This window comes from Phaethon aethereus, assembly GCF_964289735.1.
Source record: "Phaethon aethereus genome assembly, chromosome: Z".
Taxonomy (NCBI): domain Eukaryota; kingdom Metazoa; phylum Chordata; class Aves; order Phaethontiformes; family Phaethontidae; genus Phaethon; species Phaethon aethereus.
The window spans coordinates 79,463,759-79,490,171 of record NC_138577.1 but is presented as its reverse complement, the minus strand read 5'-3'; the positions used below and the strand labels follow the sequence as shown (position 1 = coordinate 79,490,171).

Here is a 26,413-nt window from a genome sequence, read left to right as displayed (position 1 = left end):
TAGCTTTTCTTTCTGCCTCTTTTGACTGATGACTATATGTGGGAAGGAGTGATAAACTGAAGCCGAGGACAGACTGAAGGTAGAGAGGAAATTATTCTTTCAGAAGAAATAATAAAAAGCAACTGTGGCTGCATAGTAATGATGGTAACTTGCAAAACCTATTTGTCTTGGGGGGGAGAAGGTTGCCAGTTTTTGATATCTCAGATTGTTAACTGTTCAAAAAATAGGTAATTTTTAAATTATTATTATTTTTTCTCTCAAAACTATGCTTTACTCCTTTTGAAAACATGGAGTGAGTACTCATGGGGAAAATAAAACCATACCTAAATTTCTGGCTCCAGGAGGTAAAAATGCGATCAAACTGTTTTCATGTGTGTATCTGTAAAAGGGGGTCTTACTCAATTTTTCAGCCCAACTACATGAAGTCCAGAAAATTCAGCTAGCTTGAAACTGTTTCTTACTCCAGCTCCAAAATTCCCTGAGAAACAGAAATGTTCTCACGGAGTCATGAAGTAATTTATGTGTGAGGGGACTCTGGAGGTCTCCTCATGCCCCTGCCAACAGCAGCAGGTTGCTCCCATGCCCATCCTTGTCCCATTACATTTGGACTCTTGCCCAGGGTGGAGATCCCACGGGTCCCCTGGGAAACCCACTCCCAGGTCGGGCCACCGTCCTGAGGACCATGTGTGCCCCTACTGCAGCATCCCCTTTTGCAAGCTGTGTCCCCGCACTGCCAGTGTGTGCCTGCTGGGACAGCCGTGTCCCCTCATCACTCCCCTCGCCCCTGCAGCAGCTGCTGGCAGTTATTTATTGTTTATTCTCATTATGGTGCTTAGTCTTGCCACAAGCAAAATGCCAAATAATTGAACAGAGACATCGTTATCTTCCTGCCATGAAGAAGTCTGAAATCTTAAATAGGCTTCTTAAAGAGAGTTAAAAATAGACTCCAACTCTCCAGCCTCGGTATCAGTGTGATTGTTTTCACTTGTTACTTCAAGCAGAACTTTCTGATATGTATAGACCTGTAAAAAATATGTGTAGGAAAGAGCCTATGTTTGAGTCATCTTTCATCTTATTGTTTGGGGTTTTTTTGTCTCAATGTCATCTCAAGTCTTTAATGAGTATTAGAAACTCTTACTTTCTATCAGGCCATACCTATGATCCCCTTTGGTGAAACTAGTCTGTACAGACCAAGGCTGTGTCGCTGATGAATGATCTGAGCAAGAGAGACACAAACTTGTGTCTTCTCTCATTGGGTCTTGACAATGTGTCTCGCTGTGGTGGGCTTCCTTGCAGCTGAAGGAGCTTGGGTTTTATTTCTTCCTCTTTGTCTTTGTATGGAAACAACTGTCTACTGGGTTTACAAAGTTAAATGAAATATGGGACCTGAACAATTTAAAAGTAATGCACACAAAATGTTTACGCTGGTGATCTTGCTAATGGATGGGAAGCTTACACTGAGGACATAAAACAATTGGTGCGTTTTCCCCCAAGGCATTCCTAACCGGGCCTCGATCTGTACAGCTGCAGTTTCTGTTCCTGGGAGTTTTTAAACAGACAAAAGCGTGAGACCTTCATGAAGGAGCTACAGCTGCCATCATGCCCGTCCCTCGGGTAGCTTGCCGCGGCCGTGCCTTCCCCGTGCCTCTGCAGCTCGGCTGCACGCGGCTTGCGCTGCCACCATGCTCTCGCAGCCCCTGGCCTTACCCCGAGGGCACCCAGCTGAGGCGCGGCCCTTCCCCAGCGAGCACAAACCGTGCCAGCTGTCTCAGCATTCCCCCACCCGTTTCTGCAGTCGTGTCGGGCTGTGGAGCGCATTGCTGTCTGCTCTGTTGCTGTGCCGGACGCCCGCTCTGAGAGGGAGCAGTGACCGAGTAAAATACTCAGGGGAGCTGAAGGGCTGTCAAATGTACCAGCTACAGCAGACAAACGAGGGGGAAATACTACCTCTGCAAAGTCTTTTGGCTGCCATGAGTCCAAGCGGTGCTTATCGTAATAGTGGCCATCGTTTATCTTTATTTACTTATTTACAGACTTTATTTATTATTTATGTACTCACCTCCCCACATGCACCCTCCTTGATCCCCATCCTGGTAGCTCAATGGTGCTGTAGCAAAGCTCTGTCACCCCAGGAGCGACAGAGAAAGGGGAGACAGGCTTCTTGGGGACAGGCAGGACATGAGTCCCTTGGATGAGCAGACTGCCTTGGAGGCACCAGGAAGCTCTCAAGCAGCTCTGAAACAAGACCTGAGGACCCATGATCCTGAGCTCAAGTGTCTGCTGCAGTAAGGGTTTTAAGATAAGGGAAAACAGAGGAAAATGACCCGTGCCTGTGTGCCTGAGAAGAAACTTAAGAAGGACTTAAGCCATCAGACTCCAATGACTTCTCACAAAAGGTTGCCTGTTACAGCGGGCAGGTCTTAACATGCTTGAAAAAAGTTAATGTGTTTTAATGTTCTGTGTGGTGAATACACATTAACTGACTGCTGGAAAATGTTTACAATTCTTGGTCTAAATGTATGCTTCTTAAAAAAAAAATTAAGACATCACTTCCTTAAGATATTTCTAAGAAATGTTTTGTTAATTTCTTGAACAATGAGTAACAACAACAAACTTGGAACTCTGCGGGGTAATACTCCATCTGCTTTGTAAACATACTGCTTGGTCTTGGGCTGGCTAGGGGCTCCACGAGCTAACATACATTTTTTTGTTGAATTATATTTATGTTAGCGATGATATTGTGACTGAAGCCAAGACTCCAGTCAAGCTGTCGGTTCTTCAGCATGTCTTAATTCCCTAATCTGGGCAATCCTTGAGTCATATCTGTGTATCGTATAGACGTGCTCCTTAGACTAGAACAAGTGTCTTAGATGACTGGAAAGGCAACAGAAAGTTTTTCTGCTAAGCAAGACCAGACCATACGAGCAAGCTGGACATGGCTGCAAGTTCTGTTCCAGGGCGGTACAAGGCCACATTCATCTTGCAGCAGGGCAAAGCAAAACCTTTTGTGTTTGCCGAGAACCACACCTCTCATCCATTTTGCAGGCAGACTGTCTCATGGTGAAACTCCACATAGGAAAATTCTGCATCAGTCTGGGCAAAGGGTTGGACTGTTTTGATCAACTACTGGAAAATTAAGAACTACAGCATGATGCAGGAATATGTTTTGAGGAGCTGCTTATTTCAAGACGGACCTGCCAGTCATACTGCTTATGTCTACAGACCTTCTCTGCATTTGCATGTTTGTTCATGAATGGTTAAGGGCATTTAACATTAACATGCCTGCTCACGCTACAGCCGTGCAAACATTTTTTTCCCGTATTTTGGAAGGCCAGGGAAGGCCTGCTGGCAAAGGAACAAGTCTTTTTATAACACGTCCCAGTAACCTCTTTGCTAATGCTGGCAATTGTGCTGCACGCCAGCAGGTCAGACCCAGACCCACTGGGTAACCTGCCCTAGCTGGGTTAAGGCCAGCTGGATGGCAGGGGAAGCTGCCTAAAAATATGTCAAACAAGAGATGCAGTGTTCGGAGCAGCCATGGGAACAGGGTAGAAAGGAAAAGGGAGGAATCCCAGAGCAGTTTTAGTGGTGATTATTCCCTGAAAACTCAGTTTTATCAACCCAGGCAGATGCTTGGGAGCATGCATGGGCAGAGCAGACCCTGCTGCTCCAGGAAGCCCTCCCTCTTGCAGCTGATCCGCTGGCTGACGAAGCTGCAGTCCCTGGGCAGGGGGCTCCCGCTAGCTGCCGGACAACAAAACCGGGCTCATTGCTGCTTCCAGAGTTCCAGGTCTGCCTGGAAAACTCAGCCTTTTTGTACCAAGGGAGCTTTCTGGAACACAAAGAGCAAATCTGAAATGGCAGCCAGTTGTGACAGCATCCTAATGGGAGTGTTTGGGGCTAATACCTAACTCTCACTCTCCTGATGAAGGAAGAGGTTTATTGCACTCTTCTACTAGGGCATGGGCTGGTTATATGCAGATTTGAGAATATGAGGAACCAACCTCCTGCGTTCACCCATTTTCCAGGACAGAAATAGTGAATGCATGTAGGGAGAAAATAATTTCATAATAATAAATAATTCCAGCTCTAAATTATTAATGTCTGGGGGTCTTCGAGCCTTCAAACCCAAAGACTTTTGGCAAAATTTCAATTTGGCAAAGATTTCAGTAAAAATGCCTTTGATGTAGCACTACTGATTTCAGTGGAATTATGCCAGGGATCATTATTTCCCATTTTGCATGGCACAGAAGAGCATCATTACCCTGAATAGTCTACATCCAATAGTGCTTCTGAAGAGCACACACATTTTACTGGACGAGGCTGCCTTGGGTCAACTTTTGACCTTTGTTTCTGCTCAGGATTATCAGCTTCCTTGACAATTACTCAGCAGCCAGAGGAGTGCTCCACTTCAGCAAGCACTGCTCTCAAGGGTAGACAGTACTGATTGCCCCTCTAACCACTTGTAAATACAAAAAAAAAAAAAACCACCTCAAAAGCTAGCAACACAGCAAGAACTGGCTTTTGTATTGTCATAAAGAGTTGAATGGCAAATCTGGCAGATGCGTCTGGGCCTCAGGTTAAGACAATGCCACACTTCGTGTGGGACTGGAAATGTGTTATTCTTTATGAGCAATGTTTATGGGAGTAGGTCTGAAATTAGCAAGACTGATGGGTAGAATTAATCACCTTCCAGAAGCAAGGAGTCCAGAGGTGGCATGTAGTGGTCACAATGGTGTCTGAAAACGGTGCTAAAAAGATTTACTTGCTGTAATAAAGTGTCCCCCAATACTTAAACTTTTGATGCAACATTAAGGCAAAATGCAGCATCGAAACTAAAGATTTTCTTTTCAATACGGCATTAATTCTGCTATGTGCATTTGAGGGTCTATGCATTATTTCCTTGCTAGTGCTAAATGTAAACAACTTAAAGCCCTTGGGCTTTACTGTCCTGAGGCATGAAACTGGAATAAATAGCACGTAAGGGAGCTGTGCACCACATTTATGGCCATCACTGTGTCTACTGCATTCAGACATTTGGCATGATTTCTTTCTGTCCTGTCCAACATATGTTCCCTTATTTCTGTCTTCACTATGATCTGTTCACAGAATCATGACCTGTTTTTTTCCTTTTTTGCACGGGGTACAAACGTCACTCTGTTTTCCTACACTTGGAAAAAATAAGACTCTTAGTAGTAGCTGCCAGTTATCTCTGCAATCTCACTTGTGTGCAGAGAAACCGAATCACCTGAGAGTGGCGGTGACCTCGAGCATCACAAGCCCAGTGCCCTTTCCACTTCAGTAACAGAACCTTTTTAATGACATGATCTAATTTCTGCTGAAGGATTTAGCCCTGAAGAAATTGTACTCTTGCAGTAAATGAAGGAATAGATATACAAAACTGTACATAGCATAGCTGTTGTTGTGCCAGTGAAATGGTACAATGAAAACTACAGCATATTCACATTCCTGTATTGGAATGAGCTGTACAAATACCTGTATTTTTACAATAGTATATCTGGCCCCTCTTGGAGCCCTTTATCATTTTCTCGATGTCTAATCATAAAGCACAACTTTGGCACATAAAGAAGCTCCAAGATGCAGTAGAGAGTTAAAGCTCGTAACAGACGATGAAGGAGGAGCGATGCTGAAATACTAGCTTGTGGCCATTTTAATCACAGACTGTTAAGTAAAGCAAATGCACAACATTGTTAAGCGGGGCAGCTCGTACAGCTAGCTATTTTGGGGCTCCATCCTCATGCAGACAGTCTCCTTTTAGCAGATAGCAGAAACACCTATCCTTCCCACGAGAAAATTTTGCAAGATTTTTTCAAGAAGCATAACGCAGATTTCATAGCTATGGAGGACAGATGGCAGCAAACTGTCTTTTGTTTCCAGGCCACATCTGGCTCTGCTTTGCATCTGGCTGGACTGCCTCGGTGCTGACTGCCTCACTGGACTGTCCGATACCCAGGAGCTGTGCCCAAGCACCCAGCGCAGCTCTACCACCACCTCCCTATTGCGCCCTACCCACCCTTGGTCTTGTCGTGTGTGCCAAAGCCTTCCCCCTGGGTTTCTGACAAAAGTGCCTTGGGAAAGTTTTGCTAAAAGCAGGTGAGAGATTCTTCCATGCCTGCCCGCTGCCTCAGCACTATGGCAGTCATCTGGCAGGGGAGAAAATGTTTGCCGGACACTGAGGTGGCTGCATGCAGCCCCCTGACCCATGCCTGCTTGTTTGCCTGTTGTATTTGCAGTGGGTGTATACATATACGTAACCTCAACAGCTTGGAAAATAGACCCTCTGAATTTTAAGAAATGGTTCTTATAAATGTTTCCATTTCTCAGAGCCTTCTTGTCTGGATTCCTGAGTGTAGTATTTAACGAATGCCTTAATTTTCATCTTAAAAAGGAGAGCCAAAAACATCAAAGCTACCAGCTTTCCTGTTTTAGATAAAATATGCTGACATTTCACCCAAGAGGGAAGATTTTTAGTAGATCATAGCATTCTTGTCTCTAAATAAGTCTTTTAAAAAATCCCATTGATGCCTTCCAGTTTCAAATTCATGCTATTAATAGGTCAAAAAAAGAGGCTTCTGGGAGAAAGAAATCATGTGATTTTGTAGCTTAAGTGTTTCACATAAACAAAGACCAAGACAAAAGCTGCACAAAATGTATTTTTGGTGTACAGCAGTTGTACTGAAGGGACTGGCTTCTCTCCTGTCTGATGGAGATTCTGTAAAAGCATGTAGAAAAAAGCCTGGGTTTTATCTGTCCTGTAGCAAAAGAGGAGTGACTGAATGTCTTCAGTGCTGTCCAAGCAACACTTTGCCAACAGCTTTATTAGGACTGCTGGAGCCATATCTAAACCAGGTTTAAAATAGAGAAGGCTGCCTTCAGTTTTAGCATTTGGTTTTTAGCAACTTGGGTGTTTTTTTCCAACTGAGTCGCACTCAGCATTTCAGATTCGAGACCACAGCTGAGTATGACACATGTGGCAACATAGTTCTGTGTGCAACCGGCCACACTTCTTTTTAACGAAAAGACAGCAATTTTCTAAAGAGCAATCAGCCTTCATACCACGTTGCACTGGATCTAGCCCAGCAGGTACCCACTGACTTGTGCTGCTGAGACCTCCTAAATGCCAAAGCACGGGTTGTTAAATGCGTAGCACCTCAGGACCTGTAAAGCCGTCTTTGACTGTCTCACTTTGTTCCTTGGTGCATGTGATGACTTGGGATTCCTCTGCTGAGGGAACATTTCAATAGCACATTGGGCCTGAATGAACTGATGAAACTTCTGGGCAGCCACCAGCTGAGCTGAACAGGAAAGTAAAGATCCCACCAAGAAGTCTCACTACCATCCCACAAAATCTGGCAGGAAGGAGCAGGAGACTGCAGACACTGTGGCAGGAGATAACCATCCCTAATGTTTTGTGAACTAGCACCTTGGAGGATGTGACCAAAGCTGAGTTCAGCTGGGTCGTGCATCTTCAGCATCAGTGGGTCCGACTGTTCAACATGACTACATGGTACAAGAGCACAAGATCTTTTCTGTCATGCAGAAGTCCTAATTCATATAGAAATCACTTAAAACCCACCTAGAAGTCCTCTGGTGCACAGCAGAGTTAAATTCAATGAAAGCTGGAGTAATTTATGAAGTCTAATTTGCTTGTGTGTGTTGTATTGCGTTCTGTCTGCTGCCTTATTAAAATGTAATTGCCTGATGTCAAATAGGCCATGGAGTGGCAAGAATAGTTTGTGCATAGATACTATGTCTATATATACACTCAAGAACTAAGAAGTAATCCTTGCCTGTCATGTCAAAAATCTTTCTATTTTCGGCTATGTTTGAAGCCTGCTTTTGGTGATGAATATTTTTGCTTTATATATAGTTTGTACAAGTCAGTTTCCAGCGATGAACATGGCATTGAAAAGACTGACACTGCACATTTGGGCAGCCTTTGAAATCCAGTTTCTTTGAACTGATGATTTCCTTATTGGCTCCTCTTTGCTGGAGGGGATGGATGCTCTCACAGCTGGTTCCTTGAACTACCATTGCCAGTTGCTTTTCAGATTCACAAGAATCGCAGAGTCACAGAATCGTTAAGGTTGGAAAAGACCTGTAAGATCATCAAATCCAACCATCAACCCAACACCACCATGCCCACTAAACCATGTCCTGAAGTGCTACATCTACATGTTTTTTGAACACCTCCAGTGATGGTGACTCCACCACCTCCCTGGGCAGCCTGTTCCAATGCTTGACCACTCTCTCCGTAAAGAAATTTTCCCTAATATTCAGTCTAAACCTCCCCTGGCGCAGCTTGAGGACACTTCCTCTCGTCCTATCGCTAGTTACCTGGGAGAAGAGACCAACACCCACCCCACCACAACCCCCTTTCAGGTAGTTTTAGAGAGTGATGAGGTCTCCCCTCAGCCGCCTCTTCTCCAGACTGAACAACCCCAGTTCCCTCAGCCGCTCCTCATAAGACTTGTGCTCCAGACCCCTCACCAGCTTTGTTGCCCTTCGCTGGACATGCTCCAGCACCTCAACATCCTTCTTGGAGTGAGGGGCCCAAAACTGAACACAGTATTTGAGGTGCGGCCTCACCAGTGCCGAGTACAGGGGCACAATCACTTCCCTACTCCTGCTGGCCACACTATTCCTGATACAGGCCAGGACGCTGTTGGCCTTCTTGCCCACCTGGGCACACTGCCGGCTCATATTCAGCCGGCTGTCAACCAGCACCTCCAGGTCCCTTTCTGCCAGGCAGCTCTCCAGCCACTCCTCCCCAAGCCTGTAGCGTTGCCTGGGGTTGTTGTGACCAAAGTGCAGGACTTTTCTGGTCAATGCGAGGGGCTTGTTTGGTCAGTCCCTTGACTGACTGTTTTTCCACCAGCTCCATTTCCTTCTTGCCAAGGGGCAAAGTCCTTCATGGCTTTGGGCTCCTGATCTTCTTTTCAACGCATGCTTGTCCTCTCTGCCAGCTGATACGCCGCATCTCTCTAGCAGGATTTGGGACAAACAAGACACACAGGCTGATGTGCTATTTAAAGGATTGCTTGCAACCGGTGCATCTCCACTGGTCATCTCCCCTTGGCGAGGTGCAGCTGGTTTAGACAATGGCCAGGTAAGGTTGTAGACGTGTTTTTGGTGTAGAACACACAGCAAAATTCCTGGGAATTCTTCTATTTGGTGTAGGTTATTGCTGCTTTCTGCAGCAGTGTTGCTGTGCCCTGGGTTACCCATGGTTTCTGGAAGACTTCTGTTCATTTGTTTTAATTTGTGGCTGGCTAAGAGGTGATGTATGTTCTTGTGTGAAAGTATACGTGTGTCTGTCTGTCTGTCTGTATGCCTGTAAATGTATGGAGATACATCCATGGTATAAATCAAAAAGAACATCTTTGATTAATTTAATAGCAGTCTGATTTTATCCTTCATGAAACACATTAGATTTAGAGCACGCTGCTCTTTTGTTTTTGAAGCTTTAAGTTGTTTATGAGTTTAGTCCTTCCAGTACATGCTTTATCATTCACGAGAGATTTACACTTTTGTTCAAAGATTTTAGTTCTTGCAGGACTGGCTAATTTGAGTGGTTTAAACTCTTCTTTTTATTAGGAACTAAAAATAACTTCATATTAAGGCATTGATGGTAAATAAAGTGTGTACTGTAAAACTGATACTCCTAAATCTGGAAGACGTGTCGTCTGAATAAACAGCTGATGGATTGCCTGAAATCAACTGTCTAAAGCAGTAATCAGAAATTCAATGGGACCAATCCAGTATTCAGAAGCAGAGGCAGCTCCTTCTCAATGTTCAGATGGTTTTTGTTCAGTCTGTTCCTAAGCTTTGGTTTTTTTTACCCTATAGTCAAAAGCTCTTCGGGAAAAATGGCTGCTACAGGGAATTCCTGCTGGCTCCGCAGAAGAGGAGGAAGCCAGAAGGAGGCAGTCAGAAGAGGATGAGCTGAAGGTGAAAAAGCTGGAAGAAAACATACACAGGTAGGGACAGTTTCCCTTTGCTTTGCCCAAGAAGTGTCACTCCTATTAAGACTTCCTCACCCAGGTCCCCATCTCTGGCAGCAGCTGATAGCAGCTGCCCAGGGAAGAGTGTAAAGGGCAGGCACACATACAGCCAAATGTGCCCAGAATTGGTCTCCTAGATGTCCATGGTTTGCAAGGTAGAACCATTGTGATATCTTTATGTTTAATCAATTTTGATGGACTTCTCCCACGAGGGAGCTGAAAGAGAGGGCTGAGTGCCCCCTTCAGATGCACGTGTTCGACTTGGTCAACACTCGGGAGATTCTCCATTGCTTTACACCTCCTACAGCGAAAAGGAGTTCAAAGAGGGGCGGCACTCTTTTGCATTCGCTTTTCACTGGTGCAAATGACATTTTGAAATGCAACAGCAGGTACCACCAGCACATCACATACCTACTGCTTTCAGAAGCAAGGTTTGGGCATTAGAATTATTTCCTTTTATCAGTTTCCCATTGCAGTCTGAGTTGACGTTTGTCCTCTTTTTTGTGTTTCCCTAAAACAGGATCTAAAGCTCGTAAGGAAAATGCTTTTATCCCTCACTGAACAAATTCTAGAGCTGCTGCTTCTGCCTTTTAGGCTATGTGAATTTAGTTGTTTCGGCTGCCAGGGAATTGGCAAAAGCTGGTCAAATTTGGCACCAAAGCTTTTACAAACATGTCAGCCAAGGCATATAACTGACAGAAAAAAACAAATAGGACCAACAGTCCAAGGACTGAGGTATTAGCCTAGCATCTGGTGAACCTGATTTGCCTTGTGCCAGGTTTCTTGTGAAATTTCTTGGAGAGATCACTGAGAATGTTTCTTTGGGGATACACACAGCAGACCCATCCTGAGCTTGGAAGACGCTAAATAGCTTCTATGTGGAAGTAGTAGATCAGCACGAATGTAAAAGTTGTCTAATACTACTGGTCTCTGTCTTATGATTCCTGTTAATGAAAATGGAACTGGGAATGTGTATTGTTCTTTATGTCTGTGGTAACATAAGGCAAGAAATTTTTTTTAGATTTCATATGCTACGTGTGTTTTACTCCATAAATTAATGCACTAGCTGGAAAGAATACGTGGACTGAACTTCAGATATATCTATTGAAATAGATATTTCATGTAGCGCTGAATGCTGCAAGGTGCTAAGTGCTCTGATGCCATCCAGCATTAATTTCAGCTATGTGAGTAGCACCACTGAAGGCAATGAAACCTGCTTTGCTTAATTAGGCTCAAAGTGTAGGATAAAAGTCTGTGTAAAACCTTTGGCCCTGTGGTTTGTTTTTTTTCTTCCTTAACTACAGCCATGAAAAAAAATCTTTGAATATTTGGAAGTAACAGAGCTCTCTTCTGCTGTGACGACCTGTCAAACGACAGGTCAGCTGCTTGCTCCTGAGTTGAAAGGACATGTGTTTGACTGCCATGCTAGCATGCTTAACTTCCCTGTTATCTTTCTAAGGGAACTCCAAAGGCAGTAAAAAAAGTATTTTAATTTAACTGAGAAAATATTATGCCTGAACTGTAGAGATAAGACAAAGATGTTGAGGTCATTAGTCTAATTACAATTTACATCCGTGACAACATGACACATCCAGAGCCCATCAAGGTAGGCTGGTAAGAAGCTGTAGAAGGCATAAGAAGAAGAGAGAAGATGTCAAGCATATTATCTGGAGGATTGAAGTAGAACGAACTCATCCTGAAAGTATTTTTTTGCTGCCTGTGCACCGCAAGTCCCCTCTGCATTCCCAGGAGAGAGTCAGAGGAGAATTATGGGGGCACCATTCATAAGTTCATGCTTGCAGGGGCCCTTTGGAAGTGCACTGTGCACTATCCAATGGGACCACTATAAAACAGCCCAAACCCTCTCAATGAGGGCAACAGAGGACAGACTAAGCTGGTTCATCAGGAGGATAGAAAACTATTGCAAGACCAGCCATAGAGTTGGTACAGGGGACTGTATGACCACTGTGCCATGGATCTTGCATATTCATTAGAGTCATGCTGCGTCGTATTTGCAAGCACAGAGCAGCTGCAGTAGCAAGACATCAGTGAAAGATTCTTGTGGCACACATTGCTGGGTTTGTCCCTGTTGGAAAGTATGTGAAGTCTTTTACATTTGCTCTAGTAGCAGAGTACTTACTCTGTACTTACTCACGAAGGCCAATGTCCAACCTCAACTGGTAGCCAGCACCTATGCCCCTGCTTTAACAAGGGGAAACATGCAGTCATCTCCTTCTTCTTGCAGCAGAGCATCTCATCGTTATCACAGGGAGCACCATTTCTTCTGCTCACACTGAAGCGCTCAGGAAGGTCCCTTTCTCATAATTCTGAGTTTACTATATGAACAGCCATCACACAAGAGAAATATCCATCTTTATTCTCAGGCCGGATGTAAACAGTAGGTCTGACAAGCTGAGTGACTGCAACACTTAGAACAGAAAACTGAAGGAGGTAGTGTTTGAGACCAGGCTAACATTCATAAATGAGGTTGTGGGCTCATGTAGGACTGTACTGTCCAGAAGAGGCAAATATCTCTACCTTAGGGACACAGCAGGGCTAGTTTATGGATTTGTAGATGGTCTTGAAGGCCTTGCACATAACACAAATGTTTCAGCTGAGTATTGCTTTTTCTAATTCAGTTTTAAGTCACTTTCCCACTAAAATCAGATGGTTTACTAGAGGTATGCATGCTTGTAGTGTTTATTCTTAAGCTAGTGTAACCAGTTTTTTGTGGGGAAAGTGTTTAATTTCAACCAGGGCAACAAAAATGCATGCGTGTACAGTTTTTATTTATTTATTTATTAGACTTCCATTTTATCATGATATGTGAAATCACATACTTCAGCTTGTAGCTTGCAAGGGTATGTGCATATAAGTAAACCTAGACATGAGTAAGTGTAATGATTTAGTGAGCTACCTTGTCTGCAAAAGCATTTGGAAGAAGGATGCCTATATTGGTCAGCATTTCCGTACATTTCATGCCAAGCAACTGAAAAATATCTGCATCACAAAAACAGAAATAAAGCAGAACAGTCCATAGTAAAGAATGCTATACGAATAAATACTATCATGGAATTTTTGCTGATAATTACCAACAAGTGGACACAGAAGTACAAGATGCACATACAAAAATAAAAAACAGGTAGTGCAAGATTAAGACAAGATGCAGGCATATGAACAGTGTAACAGTGGATTACACACAGAATGGTCATTTGATAGTCGGAATTAATTTAATAGGTTTAGAGATTTTGAAACATATGAACACCAGAAACAGTCTTCATATCGAAGCATGCAAAGTGGAAATAGAAGAATAGGCAGAGTTGAACCAAGTTTGGTCCTGGACTCCCAGCATTCCTGCTTGCCTAACTTGAGTCTTCAGAGCAAGACTTGCAGTGCCCCATTTAAAATCCAGGTATTGTGTCTTGCATTTCTTTTAAAAAGTGGTTGGTCCGGTGGACTTAACAGGAAGATTGGACCCCTTAGTCAACATTCATTGAGTCTTAAGTGGGCTGGAAAGCTGTCAGTAGAGGTAAGGATGGAAAGACATTGCTGCATTATTGAATGTTTGAAACATGGCTGCAAGATTGGTGGAACCATTGTATCAATGGCAGAGTGGAGCCAGATGTGGATTCGGGATATCACTTGGCACAAACTGTCCGTAGTCATAGAGAAGGTTTAAAACTAGTTTAGTTTTCCATGTTCTCCTAAAGATCATGGGTCAGCGTTAGAGGAAAGCAGCCATTTCTGGGTTTCTTTTCCATTCCACACAGTGAGAAAGTGATCTGTTTTCTGCAGCTGCCTTAGATTTGGGGTAAATTATTCCTAAGGAGTAAAAATGAACAAAAATAATTTTACATTCCTTAAACCTCTTCTCCAAATAAGACACCTGAAATGCAGTTTGGGATAGCATTGATACAGATGCTCAATGAACTTCCACAGACACATTTCTGATAGTGTGTTGTAGGTGAAGCAAGCACTGGAATGAGTTGCATGCCTCCCCTGGTTATTTTTAATGCATGACAATCTGTTATTTTGCGGCAGTGAATGGAAAGTTGGCATTCGACATCTGGGTATTAACAGGCAGTATTCACAGAGCAGAGCAGCCCACCCACAGCCTGCTGTTCCTTCACAGCATTTGAAAGGCTCCTAAATTATTTTGTTTTACTAGATTACATTATAGTACATGCTGGCGGCCCATGTTTACTACATGAGGTGAAAAGTTTTCATTGCTCTAAAGCTTTCATGTACATGAAATACTCTGTGATAACGTATTTCCCTACTTGATGATGGACATTGGCATGAGATACTAGGACTGCACTTCTTGTGCTCTTGGAGAAAAGAAACCCACTGAGCTAAATCCTCGTAAAGTGGCATCTGTTCACGTTGGATGAAGAGGTGCCTGTCAACTCCAAGGAGAGACAAATTATTGCTCTAGCAGAGCAGCTATTTTGGACATGTGGACCAGGGAGACAGCTTCTCAAGGAATCATAGAATCATAGAATAGTTTGGGTTGGAAGGGACCTTTAAAGGCCATCTAGTCCAACCCCACTGCAGGAAGCAGGGACATCTTCAACTAGATCAAGTTGCTCAGAGCCCCGTCCAACCTGACCTAGAATGTTTCCAGGGGTGGGTCATCTGCCACCTCTCTGGGCAACCTGGGCCAGTGTTTCACCACCCTCATTGTCAAAAATGTCTTCCTTATATCTGGTCTGAATCTCCCCACTTTTAGTTTAAAACCATTTCCCCTTGTCCTATCGCTACAGGTCCTGCTAAAAAGTCTGTCCCCATCTTTCTCCTAAGCCCCCTTTGAGCACTGGAGGCTGCAATAAGGGCTCCCTGGAGCCTTCTCTTCTACAGACTTTCTTCACAGAAGAGGTGTTCCATCCCTCAGATCATTCTGGTGGCCCTCCTCTGGCCCCGCTCCAACAGGTCCATGTATTTCCTGTGCTGAGGGTTCCAGAGGTGGATGCAGGGCTCCAGATGGGGTCTCACTAAAGCGCAGTAGAGGGGCAGAATCCCCTCCGTCGACCTGCTCACCACACTGCTGGATGCAGCCCAGGAAATGGTTGGCCTTCTGAGCTGTGAGCACACATTGCCGGCTCATACCTAGCTTTTCATCCACCAGTACCTGCAAGTCCTTCTTGGCAGGGGTGTTCTCCATCTCTTCATCTCCCAGCCTGTACTGATACCAGGGGCTGCCCCAACCCAGGTACAGCATCCTGCACTTGGCCTTGTTGAACCGCATGAGTTTCACACAGGCCCAAGTCTTGAGCTTGTCCAGGTCCCTCTGGATGGCATCCCGTCCCTCAGGCGTGTCAACTCAGCTTGGTGTTGTCTGCAGACTTGCTGAGGGTGTGCTCGATCCCACCGTCTGTGTCACTGATGAAGACTTTAAAGAGTACTGGTCCCTATACAGACACTTGAGGGATACCATTTGTCACCAATCTCCATCTCGACATTGAGCGTTGACCACTTCCCTCTGGATGTGACCATCCAACCAGTTCCTCATCCAGTCAACAGTCCATCCATCAAATCCATATCTTTCCAATTTAGAGAGAAGGATGTTCTCTCTAAACTGGCTGGGTGGCCAAGCCCAGACAGTTGTGGTGAGCAGAGTTAAATCCAATTGGCGGCTGGTCACAAGTGGTGTTCCTCAGGGCTCAGTTTTGGGGCCAGTCTTGTTTAATATCTTTATCAATGATCTGAATGAGGGGAGCGAGTGCTCCCTCAGGAAGTTTGCAGGTGACACCTAGCTGGGTGGGAGTGTTGATCTGCTCAAGGGCAGGAAGGTTCTGCAGAGGGATCTGGACAGGCTGGTTTGATGGGCTGAGATCAGTTGTATGAGGTTTAACAAGGCCAAGTGCCAGGTCCTGCACTTCAGTCACAACAACCCCATGCAACGCTACAGGCTTGGGGAGGAGTGGCTGGAGAGCTGCCCAGCACAAAAAAGGACCTGGGGGTGCTGGTTGACAGCCGGCTGAATATGAGCTGGCAGTGTGCCCAGGTGGCCAAGAAGGCCAATAGTGTCCTGGCCTGTGTCAGCAATAGTGTGGCCAGCAGGAGTAAGGAAGTGATCGTGCCCCTGTACTTGGCACTGGTGAGGCTGCACCTTGAATCCTGTGTTCAGTTTTGGGCCACTCACTATAGGAAGGACATTGAGTTGCTGGAGCATGTCCAGAGAAGGGCAACGAAGCTGGTGAGGGGTTTGGAGCACAAATCTTACGAGGAGTGGCTGAAGGAACTGGGATTGTTTAATCTGGAGAAGAAGAGGCTGAGGGGAGACCTGTATAACTACCCGAAAGGGGGTTGTGGTGAGGTGGATGTTGGTCTCTTCTACCAAGTAACTAGTGATAGGACGAGAGGAAATGGCCTCAAGTTGCGCCAGGGGAGGTTTAGCCTGGATATTAGGAAAAGTGTCTTTACTGAGAGGGTGGTCAAACATTGGAACAGGGTGCCCAGGGAGGTGGTGGAGTCACTGTCAGTGGAGGTGTTCAAAAAACGTGTGGATGTGGCACTTTGGGACATGGTTTAGTGGGCTTCGTGGTGTTGGGGTGATGGTTGGACTTGATGATCTTAAAGGTCTTTTCCAACCTTAACGATTCTATGATTCTGTGATGTTGTGGGCGACAATGTCAAAGGCCTTACAGAAGTCCAGACAGACAACATTGGTAGCTCTTTCCTTGTCCACTGATGGGGTCACACCATCCTAGAAGGCCACTATGTTGGTCAGGTAGGACTTGCCTTTGGTGAAGGCATTCTGGCTGTCTTGAATCCCCTCCCTGCCCTCCATGTGCCTTAGCACAGCTTCTAGGAGGATCTGCTCCATGATCTTCCCAGGCACAGAGGTGAGGCTGACAGGTTGGTAGTTCCCAGTGTCCTCCTTTTAACCCTTTTTAAAAATGGGTGCAATGTTTCCCTTTTTCCAGTCTCCAGGGACTTCTCTTGACTGCCAGGACTTTTCAAATATCATGGAGATACTGGCAACTACATCAGCCAGTTCCCTCAGGACTCTGGGATGCATCTCGTCGGATTCCATCGACTTGTGTCTGTTCAGGTGCCTCAGGTGGTCATGAACCTGATCTTCTTTTGCAGTGCGAGGGACTTTGCTCCTCCAGTCCCCATCTTGCAGTCTGTCCCCTTGAGAGGTGTGGGAAGAGAAACTGCCAGTGAAGACTGAGGCAAAGAAGTTGTTGAGTATCCCAGCCTTCTCCTTGTCTGTTTTTACCACTCTGCCAGCATTGCACACCATGGCGGGGTGCACTTTCTTTGACATTCCTTTTCTGGCTGACATACCTGTACAAGCCCTTCTTATTATTCTTTGCACCCTGTGCCAAGCTCAGCTCCAGCGGTGCCTTCACCTTCCTGACCCCATCCCTACACAACTGGGCAGCGTCTCGGTACTCTTCCCAGGATCCCTGTCCCTGCTTCCACTGCCTGTGCATTTCCTTCTTGCCCTTTAGTTTGCCCAGCAGGTCTCCACTCAGCCATGCTGGTCTCTTGCCTTGCTTTCCTGATTTCTTGCTCCTGGGGATTGAGAGCTCTTGCGCTCTATGGAGAGCGTTCTTAAATATCTGCCAACGCTGTTCTGCTCCCTTGTCTGTAAGGGCAGTTTCCCAGGGGGTCCCACTGACTAACTCCCTCAAGCACTGGAAGTTTCCTTTCCTAAAATTCAGGGTCCTGACTTTACTCTTCGCCTGCCCCGTAGTCCTTAGGACTGCAAACTTCACTAATGCATGATCAGGCTGTCTCCAATCTTGACGTCACCAGTTTAGCTCACTTGCACTGGTGACCAACAGGTCCAGTATCACATCTCCTCTGGTAGGGCTGTCTATTACCTGGCTTAAGAAGTTACTCTCAACACACTCCAGGAGTCTCCTGGATTGCCTAGAGCTCACCATGCTACTTTTCCAGCAGATGCTGGGGTGGTTGAAGTTCCCCAGCAGGCTGAGAGCCTGCGAGTGTGATGACTCCTGTAGTTGGAGTAAGAAGGCTTCATCAATAGACTCCCCTTGATCGGGTGGCCCGTAGTAGATACCAGTCACAAGGTTCCCTTTGTTGCCTTGGTCTCTGATTCATACCCATAAGCTTAGAGCAGTGAATGCTGGATCCCCAAAAAGCACATGCAAGAGACACTTATGGCACTGTGACAGCTCTTGGAGGTGAAGCAAGGCAGGACAGCAGCCAAGGTGTACGTGCATCCCCTGTTCTTTACTGAGGGCTACTCAGCTGTCAGCACATCCAGCTCTTAATGTTTGCAGAAGCCCTTTGCGGCTGTGCAGTGGTTCACCCTCATGCATGCTGGTGGTGAGCTGCAGCTGTGTCACCTCTAGGAGAGGGCTTTTCCATCGTAGTGCAGCATGGAGGGAGACCTCCGGTGCTAATGGTGGCAGGGGCAGGTCTGTGCTTTGGACCATAGGTCATGAGCTCTTTCTTGGGACAAGCACTTGTCTGCTGGTTGCTGTTATCTTGCTGATGTGGGCAGGTGGTAAATACATGCAAAAACTCCCTCACTCCCAGCAGCTCCCATCTCAGAGTGCTGCTGTTCTTCTATGCTTACAAAACCTTGGCAAGTATTTTGAAGAAGTGTTGAACTGAAAGATGCCTATGACAGGGACTGCAGGACAAACACAGCTTCCATCCAGGAAGAGCAGTTAAGCTGGTGGACCAAAAGAGGTGCTGAATGTAAGCTTACACAAGAAAGATGACCAGTGATTGAGGAAGAGAGATGACACCATCTCTCTCTCAAGCAGCAGGTGCCTTGGTTGTGAGGCTCTCTGTTGTTCTGCTGTGTTTGATCTATGTCTGCTTACCAGGTACTAGACAGAAGACCTAATCTAGGTAGAAGCAGATCCAAAACGGAGTAAAACTTCTCCAAAGATGGCAGAATTGTTCTCTTCTTCTATTAGTGCAATTGCATCTTTCCAGGTAAATGCTCAGATTTGAGTATTGCCAGAGAGGCTGGGCTAGGCCCTGAGAAGAAAACCCTCATCAACCTGACTTGATATGCAGAAAATAAAATATTAACACACTACCTTATTAATAGACTATGAGTGCTTCACAGTTTGGTAATGTTAGATGGGGTCTACACTAAAGTTTCTTCTTTTTGTAGAGTCCAGCAAATACAGGCTCATGGTTCAAGCTGAGCTTGTCGTGGCTGCTGCACCTTCAGCATTTTCTCTCCTCCCATGGTTCATTCTTTCATTTCTTTCTGATGCCAAAGTTTGTTTCCTGCTCTTCTCAGGATAAAAACTTAGCATGTCTCAGACTGGGAATTCTGGCTATAATGCAGTCTTTCTTGGGACTGTCACTAACAGTCATTGCATGACAGAGGGAGAGAGCCTGTAAGACAGATGTGAGTGCATTCCTTCAAAAGAAGGATCATCTGGTGTCAGAACCAGCTGCTCAGACCTTGCCTAGAGCAGACAGTGCAAGCCAGGAGTGGAGGAGCCATAAACCTCTCCTTAGCACGGTCTCACCATTTTCCGCTCGCTCTTAGCCTCCAGAGAGATGTGAACGGCTGCTGAAGCGTATGCTAGTGGAGAGAACAGCGTGTCTTCCTAGTGCGTAGTCCACATGAGTGTGAATGTTTTGCAACTTCCATATTGATGGCAGCTGGAGAAAATGATCAGAAGCATTATTTATTCAGCATTTTTGGGTTTTACGTAGAATGCTAGATGCAGCTGTAGACAGGCCTTTGGTCTGCCTCCACATGCTGCCCATATGACCAGTTGCTTTGGGTGAACTCTCTAAGAGTGAAATAGCAAAACATTTCTTATAGCCAGACAGCCTCTACAAATTCTGCTCGCCTTATGAGGGAAGATCAAGCTTTCTGCACAAGGAGCAGCTGTTCATCCCCAAGCCCTCTGTCTGGTTCTCCGCTAAGATTGATCAGTGTCAGATCTCATCTGCTGAAGCTGCACAGATTACAATTTCAGCAGCAACTAAGAACTGTAGTTTCAAAACAGCACATCCTTCACCTCCCATAAAGCTTTTACTGAGGTGCATTTCATATGTGATACATTTCTTAGGAAAACAGAGGCTAAAACAAAACCAGGCAAAAGCCTCAACAACAGGAAATCTCAGATTTCCAAAGGAACCCACTCTGCAGTGTGATTAGAGAATTCCTCAGGACCTACAGGATGATCTCAGAAAAGCAATGAGTTAAGAGTTGCTGGGTGGCAATGGGTTTGAGGTTTTTACATATGGTATAATATATTCCGATGTAGCACTTGAAAACACTTCAGTAACACAGCTTACTACCTCGGTTCTGAAACTCATCCCATATTTAAAATAGCAGAATGACATGTCAGTGTTTTAACACTTGCCTAAAAGCTGGATTTTGCCTAAAAGTTCTGGATTTAGGAGTAGCAATCTCAGGATCTTCCACAACTCTAAGCATTGGTAGCTTCTAATTATTTAATGATGCCTGTGCATCGTATAAAGTGGGCAAAAGGATTGCTCATTCAATTTGCCCACAGACTCTTTCCACTCCAGCTATGTCTGCTCTCCTCAAATATGTGTACCAGATATGGACCTTGATAAAGACACACATTTGCCTAATTTGGGAGCAAGATACAGAAGAAATTCCAAAGCCCTGTCTCTACATATCAAGGAATTTCCACCTCAAGTGCTTCTGACACTTCATCCATGTCAATATGCTATAGATTAAGAGACATGTTCCTCAAGGAGGAAAGGGGCACATAGACTTAAATACAGCTCTGGACAGAAGCAGGTTTTCAAGGACACCTTTTTTAGGCAAGCTAACACGTTGTAAAGTAGCAACAGTTTCTAAATGGATTAAAACTGTTAATACAGTAGATGACATGCTACAGCCCCTTGTGAAAGGGGCAATTACCACCTCTGGGCCAGCTTCAGCAAAAAAAGTGCAATTTCAATCGTAGCAGCCTCTCAATAACATGGACATTCTGCACAAGGCTGAGTTTCTGTTGCCATACTAGATGAGACCCAGTGACAGATGATCAAGTGCAAAACTTCAGAGCCTCCTTGTCTTTAACATTTCAAAGCTAAAAAATTCACATAACTTTCCATGTGATGCTGTTGCAAGATGAGGAAATCTCTTCATAACACATGTATTTATCATATGTGTTGAATCACCACACTCCCTCTGTATGCAAAGCCATCTAAGATCTTCACACTTCTTTTAAGCCTAGTAGAACTGACAGGGGTTTCCTGAAGCAGTAAATTGTGGTATAGCATAAAGAGTAGTAATTGTTGACTTCATTACATCTGAATTAAATCTTAATCATGGGCCAAATGGGATTGTTGCCTGCAGTAAGACAAAAAGGACTAGTCTCCATTCCTTTCCTTGTTATGCCCTTCTTTGCTGGAGTTGGCTGGTTGGTTGGTTTTCCTTGTACGCCAGCCCTACCACAGGGCAGTCCTGGTCAAACAGCTCCTTCCACACAGTTAGTCCATGTAGCACTTGGTGTCTGGAAAAAAACAAAATTATGGAAATTCTGTAGCAGAAAGACATGTTTGTGCAGAGGTGACATACACATGCACAATTTTGAAAGAGATGACAAACCAGGAGTGTTATTTACAAAGAGAAGGCACAGAGTTAGGCAACAGCCTGAGTTGATTTTATTGTGTTGGTGCGTTACAGTGATTATTTACTGTCTCCACCTTAAAGCAGGGACTTTCCTCTTCCCTGCCAAACCTCTCTTTATGTGCTGTGTCTGTGTCTGTGTCTGGCAAGGCCAGAATATTGTTGTTACCCCAGGCCCTGCCCAGCCCCTCTTGCTGGTTCTGCACTTACACCTCTGTCTGCAGAGCTGGGCTAGCTCCGAGGAGGTGGAGGTACAGTTAGAGGAGGAGCAAGGCGCAGCATTTGGAGCCACCCAGTGGGCATTGCAAGTCTTAGACTCTTTTAAAAAAATTTGCAGTCAGAAAAGCCCATCACCTTCCCTGCAGGGTTTTTCAACTGCTGCAGTATGTGAATTCTAAGGCAAAAAATAATGCAAACCCCAGCTGGTGGTCCACAGAAGACAAAGAAAGACTGGATGTGCAATCAGGAATCCTGACTGATTCTGAGTAACGGGATCACTGGTGAGACAGAAATTTCAAAAAGCTGTGAAAATATGTTGTAGATTGTAACTGGACTAGAAGACCTGGCTGTGCTCTAGAACAATGCCATGCTCATGCTGTCACATACCCAGGAAAATGCAGTTAGTCCTTTGTGTGAAAGAGTGTTAATTATGCCTGCTCTCTACTAGAACATTTTTACTAATGCAGCTACACAAGCAAAGCTTCCTTTTGTGGATTCATTTTTTACCAGCAAAAAGTATGGACACTTAAATGGACTGAGCTCTACAGGCAGAGGTTATTGTAACCCTGTATAACCACCTCTCTACCGGAAAACATACTGAAATAAAAAATGTTTAAAAATAATCTACTCTCTAGGCAACAACAGCACGTCAGGGGGATAGTTTGAAGTTAGTAACCAGAGAGAGACGCAGGGACCAGGTCTTTGCATCCCGCATCCCTCTAGACAGTGTAAGTGGTGCAGTGTGCGTCCCTGGGCACTGCCTCAGGGGAAGAAACCAGCCCTGACAGGGTGAAGCCCAGGATTAGCCCTGGGTTAAACTCTTACCTCTACCACCGATGTCTTGCATGATGTGGAACAAGATGCTTCAGTGGTTCTTCCATATCTGCCATTCCAGTGTTCATTTGTGTCATTATCTTTCCCACACTTGTAGCATAACATGAGCTGTGCTCTTTGGTAGAAGAATTGCTTCTCATTGTACAGAGGGGACCTCACGGGTGCCACTTAGATACCCTGAGCGAATTTTCGTTCTTCAGAATTCTTTACATTCTTCTTTTATTTTGCAGTGGCAAGACAAATAAAAAACAGATACTTACTAATGCAAATGATCCTTGCTTCTAGAGAAAGCGTGAAGGAATAACCTTTCGCTGAGCACTGTGACTGCACTTGCGCTTCTTGCTAAGACTGGAAATCTGTCTCTTGGTTGTCACACACCGTTCTTATGTTTCAATGCAGGATGATTTGAAAGCAGAAAAGCAATGCAGTATTTGGGTGGTGCGCACAAGTTATGGTGTGAAACTTATGCTTTAAATCTCGAGTATGCAAAAGACAGAGACAGGCAAGTTTAAAATGCTCAGCAGCACCTGCGGGGTACAGGCTCTGGTGCTGACGAAGTACAAAATCCTTCAGCTAGCTCTGAACCTGTGTGCTGATGGCACTGCAGCTGGAGTAAGCTCTGTAAACACTCAAGTGGTTCGCTGTGCATGCCCGTGGCTGCTGGTGGTGTTTAGGGCCAGCTCAGGTACCTTAGCAGTGTGCATAGCACTGAAACTGGTGTGGACTTTTACACTGCAGCACGACTACATCAAAATCGGAGGGCTGGCTTCAGCCCCAGTGGTTGTGGTAGTCTGCACTCGTCTATAGGTAGCTGGGGCAGTACAGGCACAAGCTGCAGCATGGGCTACCTAGCCACTCAGCTGGCTAGCTTGAGCTGGTGCCTGAGCTGCTGCAGCCTCACCCATATCTGTGCTGAAAGAGGAAGCTCTAGGTCAGGTAGGGCACATCCATCCGTGCTGAGATCACACTTCTGGTGCTGCTGAAGAGATGGTTTGAGGTGCCTCAGGCCCATGAAGTGACACAGCTGCATAATTAAATGGGTAGCTTTTTGTTGATAATTCCTGAGGGTGTTTTATTTTTTAATTCAGCTGTCAGAAATCCAGTTCCCAAATGATTCGTTCATCTCTCTAATGTGCTGACGTTTTTCCCCATTAACCACTGGGCTTTTTTAATTTATGTCTGAAAGAGCTTCTTTTAGTCATTTGTGTGAAGAAGAAAAATCTGCAGCCTACTAAATCCACAGTACTTTTGGATAGGGTTACTGAAAATGGCAAACACATTTCATTGTTTTCCATGCAAACAGATGAAACATTGATTTTTGTGGCTTCTTTTTCTCCTGCTGTCACTCTCTGTATGCAACGATCCAGGAACCTTGGATCTCCACTGGGTCTCCAGGTGGGGTCCATCGCCCCACCGGATGCCATGCACAGTGATACACATTCTTTGCTGCAAAGCCAGTGAGGCAAGCAATCATTAGAAAAGGAAGTGGGGACCAAAAGCATGGACTACAGCCTAGGCTTTCCAGGCTTGAGTGACCTGCTGTGTAGATAAGTCAAGTCTGTAACCAACTGGTAGAATCAAATTGTAACACAGATCTTTAACACCAGAGGAAATACATGTTCTCTGAAAACAGATACCAGAGAGAAAAGGCAATTTCAGCACAGACCCTGTCATCGTTGATGGTAGACTTTTAATTAAGTCTTGGAGCCCCAAGTCTTATATGACAAGATACCTGAGCTAGCTTAAAAAGGGAAAATGCTCTAAATGGTGGAGTTACAGCTGGGTTATTTAAAGGACATTTCATTTGTAGGAAGTCCATTTGTGAAACATGAGCTTGCCTACAGAATCTTAACTGCACAAAATGTGAATAAAACAGATATTCCCAGTAAACATGTGTTACTGATGATAGGTAGGATTTGAATCTGTATGTGGGGGGGAGTGTGTAACACTTTAGTCAAAGAAGTCACCAGAGAAAACAACTTTTAATTAAGTCTTGGAGCCCCAAGTCTTAGTTGGCAAGTTTTGCAATCACTTTTATTTTTGTGCTTTTTTTTTTTTAAATGTATTTAGAAAATTTCCTTGTATGAGTCCCTCTTTAGCCTCCTTTCCACATTCTAAATTTAACGGTACTTATTAATCAGGACAGTGAATTTTATACAAGTGATCATCACAAGAACCCACGTTGCCATCAGGAGATGGGCTGGCAGCCTGGTATGCAGTGAGATGTTTTTCTTTAGGTCCATTAGATAAAGGGACAGTCATAACAACGCAGATAAGGTTTGTTAGGACTTTCAGTTGAAGCTAAACCTCTTAGTTCCAAAAGAGTAGAGGGGGGAAATCAAATACTAGTAAATCACGGCAAAAACCTAAGTGTTTTCAGGCTTGTCTGATGATCTCTGAGCTTCGTGACTTGGCATACCTGGAACAGGCTCAGAAATGCAGAAGGCTCCTAAACTTAGAAACATGTTTCAGGCAGCAGCCGCTGCAGAGCAGCGGTATGTCACCAGCAGAGCTGGGCTTGTAGGGCCACGTCTTGCTGGCAGCATCCAGATTGGGAAACCAGAGAACACAGTTCACCCTCCAAATGCCACTCCAGATGGGTCGCATGGGGCCAGCCACTGATCTGGTCCTGCGAGGACAATCAAGCCCACTGTTCACAAGTTACTCCCAAGGGCTTACGATATCACTCCTGAGCTGGTGGGGAGGTGGTTCCTGTCTGTTACACTGGCATTCCAGTTTTGATGCCATAGGATTTTCAGCTAAGACAATAAACAAAAATGAAAAAAAGCCATTATAACAGCATTCTGACTTTAGGAAAGGTTGTAGCAGGAGAAAACAGTGGACCTGCCAACAGGCTTTGCATGTGTACCATATTTACGTCCCAGAATGTGTAAGGGGAATGCCTTATGCCTTGGAGCCCTTACCCTATTGGGATCCCCTTTTGGGGAGAGCTGCTGTGTCCAGGAGCAGAGTCCAGTATGAGACAACTGCAGGGTGTCACTGTGCCAAGAATATGGTGAGGCTCAGCTCTGTTTTCTTCATGTGCAATAACTGCACTTCCACTTAGGCACAACCTAAAATATTTTGCCACCTGCCAAAGGCTGCAAGTACTCACCAAGTCAGATGTAACTTGTTATGTAACATGTATGATCACTGAAAGCCCAGTTTTAAGGCTATGGGTAGTCTTCCAGGCAGACAGCAGTGGCCAACACTCCCTTCTGTCATCTTTTAGACAAGTAATTTCAGGAGCAACCACCCTACAGACAAAAAAGCCATGTCTTGTGCTCTTTGCTACTTAACGACAGCTTGACAAATGCGGATTATCAATCGTACTGAAGCTATATTTTCCTGTTGAGGCTATCAGGGGAAGTCTTTCATGGTTGTGTAATCAAGCATCAGGTAAAGAGTCCGGCTTGGTCTGGAGAGCAGTCTCTGAAAATGGTATAAATTCTCTGGAAGGATGGATGGCAGATAGGTTCCAGTAATAGAAATCTGCTTCATACCAGGGTTTTGGGAATTTGTTTTTTCTTAATTAGCTATTTTTTTCTTAATGTTAGTAGTACATAGTTTTGACCCCGAGAACTTCTGTTATCAGGGACTGGTATAGTCAAAATGATACTACCTAAGGCAATGCAAAACCTCCGGTGCAACACAGAGGGACTTCTGTGTTACCACTGGTTTGTTAAACACTTCCTTCTCAATCTCACAGAGGATGAACAGAAAACATTATCAAACCCCTACAGATAAGACGAATGTCCAACATGTAGGA

The 26,413-nt window shown here is 44.9% G+C and overlaps 1 protein-coding gene across 2 annotated transcripts in view; it reads left to right on the top strand.

Moving 5' to 3' along the window:
- LOC309415439 (paralemmin-1-like) overlaps positions 1-26,413 on the top strand; it is a gene marked incomplete at both ends in the record, with an annotated part of 130,051 nt that overhangs the window by 55,800 nt on the left and 47,838 nt on the right. For both annotated transcript variants that reach the window (XM_082012965.1, XM_082012964.1), the window contains one exon: positions 9,871-10,001. In XM_082012965.1, the coding sequence (XP_081869091.1) occupies positions 9,871-10,001 (131 nt within the window). The remainder of the gene's footprint in view (positions 1-9,870; positions 10,002-26,413) is intronic.